The 6,479-nt window shown below is 34.8% G+C and overlaps 1 protein-coding gene across 1 annotated transcript in view; it reads left to right on the plus strand.

The window, feature by feature from the left end:
* The window catches only part of TBR1 (T-box brain transcription factor 1), a 6,669-nt gene extending 808 nt beyond the window's left edge, over positions 1-5,861 (plus strand). Inside the window, exons 2-6 of the mRNA XM_053689981.1 lie at positions 320-474; positions 742-863; positions 1,254-1,412; positions 1,768-1,829; positions 5,024-5,861. Of these exons, the coding sequence (XP_053545956.1) occupies positions 320-474; positions 742-863; positions 1,254-1,412; positions 1,768-1,829; positions 5,024-5,861 (1,336 nt within the window). The remainder of the gene's footprint in view (positions 1-319; positions 475-741; positions 864-1,253; positions 1,413-1,767; positions 1,830-5,023) is intronic.
* The last annotated feature ends 618 nt before the right edge of the window (positions 5,862-6,479 follow it).

Consider the following 6,479-nt stretch of genomic DNA (forward strand, 5'->3'; position numbering starts at 1 on the left):
TAAGCCTTTTTATTACTATTTCCCAAGATTTCTATTATATTTATTTTGAAGCTATATGCGCAAAACGTACGTTGATGTGTAATGCAGGAATATTAATACTTTCCTTGACCAAAGGTAGATACATTACTTCTACTTATTGATAACATCGGTGATTAATACTTTCTGTGTCTTTTTAATATTTTCTGGGAATTAAATTAAAAAAATCACATTACTTTATTTTAAAACGCATGATATTTTTCACCATTATACCTGTGTTTTTATCTATAAAACTCTCATTTTACAAACTTACCAATTATTATTATTATTATTTTTTTATCAGGCGTATGTTTCCTTTCCTAAGTTTTAACATCTCTGGTCTGGATCCCACTGCTCACTATAATATTTTTGTGGATGTAATACTGGCTGATCCCAATCACTGGAGATTTCAAGGGGGCAAATGGGTTCCTTGCGGCAAAGCTGACACCAATGTACAAGGCAAGTCCAATTAACACGTTTTCCCTTCAATGGCTCTCGTTTAGGTGAGAAATATTAATTAATGCCTTTTGTGAGCAGGCTTGGACTCGACTTTTTTTTTTCTTATGCAAAATAAAAGATAGCAGATGAAGACAGAAAAGGCATAAATTAGGGTAGAAGAAATAATATGCAAATTGTTCAACTGTAGGAAAAGGAATTTGATAATATTTTACAAAGCTTGAGATTTGCTATTTAAGTCTTTATACATCTACTGCATTTGTTTAACAGGCAATAGGGTGTATATGCACCCAGACTCACCAAATACAGGAGCCCACTGGATGCGCCAAGAAATATCCTTTGGAAAAATGAAATTGACAAATAACAAAGGAGCGTCCAACAACACCGGGCAGGTGAGTGATAACCACACTCTCAGGTGTTTTATCTATAGAAATATCCCAAATGTACGACGGGTTTCTCCTTAGATATAATCAGCAGTCTGCTCTTCTTCAGCTTGGGAAATATTTATAGCTTGAGTGTTTTTTTTTTCACTTAATGCCATCTGTATAATGCATTGCAAGCACTTGATGGAATATAATTCATAGTTTGGAATAAATTACTGTGTATGGGTGATTAAGGTATATTAGTTTAATAAATATAAAGTTAGCAATTACATTATTGCTTAAACAGAGGCTTGTTGTATTTCATCTAATCATACTATGCATTAGTAGTAACTATAGATTTAATATGTATAGGATCTATACAGCTATTCCCCCCTCACATTATGGCTGTGTTTTTGGCAGATGGTTGTCTTGCAGTCTTTGCACAAGTACCAGCCCAGGCTGCATGTGGTGGAGGTAAATGAAGATGGAACAGAAGACACTAGCCAGCCTGGCAGAGTTCAGACTTTCACGTTCCCAGAGACACAGTTCATTGCTGTAACTGCCTACCAAAATACCGATGTAAATATCTTCTACATAGATCAGTTAATTACCATTGCAACCAATTTACTTATTTATGTTCATAATAATTGATAATTTATCATAGGCTTTTAGGTTGAAAAATTAATAAATTATCAATCCAAATATATTAAAAAAATAATGAAATGTCATTGAAGACATCTATCTATCTATCCATCTATCTATCTATCTATCTATCTATCTATCTATCTATCATCTATCTATTAGATAGAGTAGTGTGTTTCTTAATAGCTCTTATTTTTCAGTACATGTAGATTTGCTTTATCTATATCAACCTGTAGCATATGAAAATTAATTTCAATTAATTTCGAGTAAAATTATTATTCTGTTTTTCTAGATCACACAATTGAAAATTGATCACAACCCATTTGCCAAAGGATTTCGTGACAACTATGACACGTAAGTGACACGTTTCTATAAAATGTTAATATTCAGATGTAATAAATACATAAATGTGTATTAATACTAGAATGATATTTGTATCTGTATTATTGTTGAAATAGCCACGCTGGTAAACCATAGGTATTTCTATGTAACATTTAGTAAATTATTATTTTAAATTAATATATATATATATATATATATATATATATTATATATATATATATATATATATATATATATTATAGACACACATATAATTTAAACTTTAATATTTTAAATTAAAATGCTTGTCTTCCTGAATATATAATGCTTTACATAATACCAGAGCAAAATATGTAATTGCATTAATTTTACACATTTAGTATATTTTGCTAAACCAGTCTACAAGCGAACTACCTAGTAGGGTGCAATGCCCATAAAGCGTCTGTTGAATACAGGATCTAGAAGGAATTTAAATACTAGGGCTGGATGGGTTGTAATCTCACTTTGTCGCAGGCCATGATGTTGTAAAATTCTAAATCTACTTTATTTTACCCTGGAGCAGGGTAATGTCTATAATTACTTTTAAAACCTTTAAGTATTATATCGAACAGCCCAATGACACTAATACAACAACCAGATATTTAAGTAAGGGTTAGTAAATCCTGTTAAACTGTCAATTCTCTGGGGAACTTGGCTATTGAATTCGACTTTACCAGCTTACAAGAAAATTGCCTGTGTAAGTCAACATATTTCTTACATATCTATAGAAAATGTTAAAATATTGCAAATAAATAATATTAATTCGGCCTCTTCTTCCATAAACTAGTCACTGAAACACTATGACTTGTGCTAGATTATTATTATTATTAATTGTATTATTATGAATAATCATTGTATTAGTATTATTATCATTGATATTGCTACTTCTACGACTAATAATAATAATAATAATAATAGCAATAACAATAATAACCTTCCCATTAGTGTTAAAATGAATAACTCCTCTGTGTACAATAAATGCTACTGAATATGCCTTTTAGCACTTTATGTATTCCTGGAAGCACGAGGTCCAAATCGAACCAGATTTGTGGTTATAGAAACTGTAAATATTGAATACATTTGAGGTTGTTTTTCTTTGATATTTTATATCACTGGCGAATACATATGAGTTGTATCCGTTATAAAGACGCAAACTCCTATGCCTGTCCTGTCCTTAATTTGTTTCCAAAAATAAATTTAGAAGTTTTGTTGGGATCACAATTCATTGCAATAGAGGAAGGGGGTTGCAACTTTTATGCATTTATTATGTGCATATTTATTAATGTTCATATTTGTATTGTACTATGTTTCACAAATATGCAAATTATTGTTGAATAGGTATTACATTCGAATACCATATTCAAATATGCTGTTACTCGCCATGGGTGCCAATATCAATATTAATAAAAACAATATTAAATATATACTTCTGTTTAAAATGTTTTATGATCCAGAGGCCTTGAAAAAAGGTAGTCAGTTTACTATGGATCGCCATTGTTCTATTAAATTACTTAATCAAGGGTAATATCTTTGATTTATATATATATATAAGGTATTTGCATAAATGTATAAAAGTGTAATAATATAGTTTAAAAAATACGTGTCACACAACAAATGGTTGTTGAAAGTAAACTAATACCTCATTTATTTATTTGTGAACCCAACATAAAATTTGCGAATCACTGTAGAACATATTACTTAGTAGTAAGTGCAAATGTATCTACAATTATTCTCCAAATTAGAGACCGTTATGAGTATAGATCAACTCCATCAAATAAAACTATAGATGTCTTATATTTTCCTTATCGGTTTCAAGAGAATGATGTTCAGAACCCAAATTACGTTTCTTTAAGTTTATATACATGGGGCAATGTTGTGCTAGTTTTTGTTATCATTTATTTTATTACGCAGTTTAATTCGCTGCTTGGCATAAACTTGACTATATTTTAATTTACACCTTACATGTTCTAGTATTACTGAGCTAGTTTAGGTCTTACTCGTGCAAAATACCTGCTTTAAATAATTCATATTACTTTGTGATGTATTTTAAATATTCCCATTCGTTTTTAACTTTGTCCAAGACATCCACTTTACGCTCATTATATTTGTAATCTTAAATGTTATGCGCTACTCTTCTATTTCTTGTTTCTAACATTGTCACCTTCATTAAAGGGACACTGAACCCATTTGTTTCCCTTCGTGATTCAGATAGAGCATGCAATTTTAAGCAACTTTCTAATTTACTCCTATTATCAATTTTCTTTATTCTCTCGGTATCTTTATGTGAAAAGCAAGAATACAAGTTTAGATACTGGTCCATTTTGGGTGAACAACCACCTGGGTTGTGCTTGCTGGTTGGTTGATAAATTCACCCACCAATAAACAAGTGCTGTCCAGAGGATGAACCAAATATTGGCTGCCTCTTTAGCTTAGATGCCTTCTTTTTAAAATAAAGATAGCAAAAGAACGAAGAAAAATTGATTATAGGAGTAAATCAGAAAGTCGCTTAAAATTGCATGCTCTGTCTGAATCAGGAAAGAAAAAAATTGGGTTCAGCAGTGTCCCTTTAAGATGTAGGAAGTATAATTACAGCAACCTATATATCATCTAGTGCGCTTAGATAGTATTAGGCCAAAACTTAATCTACCACAATTCATTATAAAGTCCCCCAAACAGCAATGATTTTTTTCCGAGAGATCTATTAAATTAAAATCATACTTAAAATATTATTTGTATTAATGTTTATTCCTCTTTATTAGCGGTTACTCATCTCAGATGTCTGTAACATTTTGTGCTTACCCTATATAAGTGTGTGATGTAATATGCATACTATAATAATTGTATATATATGAATGTGAGTGTATATGCACATATAAACATGATGCACACACCTATACATTACTTGGTATATCATGCAAGTATGAAGTATTAAAAAGCATATTATAACGTTATTGATAGATGGGTTAGGAATACTATAATACGTGTAAGTTTGCCCATATCTATATAATAAACACACTCACACCGTTTGCTAACCCAAACTAATTATAAGTGTTATATTCTAATATATCAATTCTTTTAGTCAGAACCAGACATACTGTATATTCCAGTTGTTTTGATATCCCATGTACTTGAGTACACAGTTGAATTTTTTTGACCTGCACCTTATTTGTATTTATTATGCCTTGCAGGATATATACCGGCTGTGACCTTGACCGGCTCACCCCATCACCCAATGACTCCCCTCGTTCTCAGATTGTGCCCGGTGCCCGTTACTCTATGGCGAGCTCCTTTCTACAAGATCAGTTCGTCAGCAACTACGCCAAGTCTCGCTTTCATCCTCCGGGTACGATGCCTGGGCCTGGCACTGACCGGAGCGTTCCTCACACTAACGGGCTTCTGTCCCCTCAGCAAACCGAAGACCCGGGAGCTCCCTCCCCACAGCGCTGGTTTGTAACTCCTGCTAATAACCGCCTGGACTTCACCACAGCCTCAGCCTACGATACGGCCACTGACTTCGCAGGCAACGCCGCCACACTATTATCTTATGCAGCTGCCGGGGTCAAGGCACTGCCACTTCAAGCTGCTGGTTGCACAGCACGCCCCCTAGGCTACTACAGTGACCCCACTGGATGGGGAGCGCGGAGCCCACCTCAGTACTGTACCAAGTCCGGCTCAGTGCTCTCCTGTTGGCCACCAGGGGGTAGAATGGGAACTACTAACCCCTACCTGACTGGGGCAGATGATGCTGAAAGCCTTGCAAATGCCGAAAGGTCCCCTTTGAGCGAGGACACGAAACCGAAGGACCTGTCTGACTCTAGCTGGATCGAGACACCACCTTCTATCAAATCTATGGACTCCTCAGACTCCGGAATCTATGAGCAGAGCAAGAGGAGGCGGCTCTCCCCTGCGGATCCTGCAGTCTCTGGTAGTTCTTCTCCTCTGAAAAGCGAAACTCTTCCCTCTAGAGACTGTGAGAAAAACTGCGTCAAGGACTTGGGCTATTATGGTTTTTACACTCATACCTAAAGGCTAGTAGCAACTCAACTCAACCCTACCCACCCACTTATTGTTACTCAGCGAGGTCACAAACCTGGAGAACTCTGTCTAAGCAGCATCCATGGGACTTGCTATTCAGCACTGGCACCTCACCCTTCACTTTGTATATATCCATCTTCACATATCTGCATCTCTTCTCTAAAGCACAAGGTGGTCTGTTTCAGCACCACTTGATGCATGGATAAGCATGGCTTCCAAGACCGCACAATGGATAGCAATATGGTCAGTACCATGGACAGCACCATTTATCAAACTTTGGCTAGCGCCCCTGAACAGCTCTATGCTCAAAGCAAGAATTAGGATCAAAACCATGGAGAGCACCATGGTCCCTCACCTAATGATTCACTAAAAGCAGCATCTTGTTACGATTTTCAATCCTAAACAAAATCCTTTTAGAGATTGCTTTCTTTTCAGAACCGACATAAGTAACAGCGCTTCCTTCCATGGTCATTAAATCCTTTCATGGTAGGAACGTGGAACTAAACTGTAATAAAACTGTGAAATTAATGTATAGTTTTTATTTTTATTTTGGGCAGTCCTCAGAAATGTTTATTATATTTTCGTTTTTATTGTAATGTTGAATCATTT

This window comes from Bombina bombina, chromosome 1, assembly GCF_027579735.1.
Source record: "Bombina bombina isolate aBomBom1 chromosome 1, aBomBom1.pri, whole genome shotgun sequence".
Classification (NCBI taxonomy): domain Eukaryota; kingdom Metazoa; phylum Chordata; class Amphibia; order Anura; family Bombinatoridae; genus Bombina; species Bombina bombina.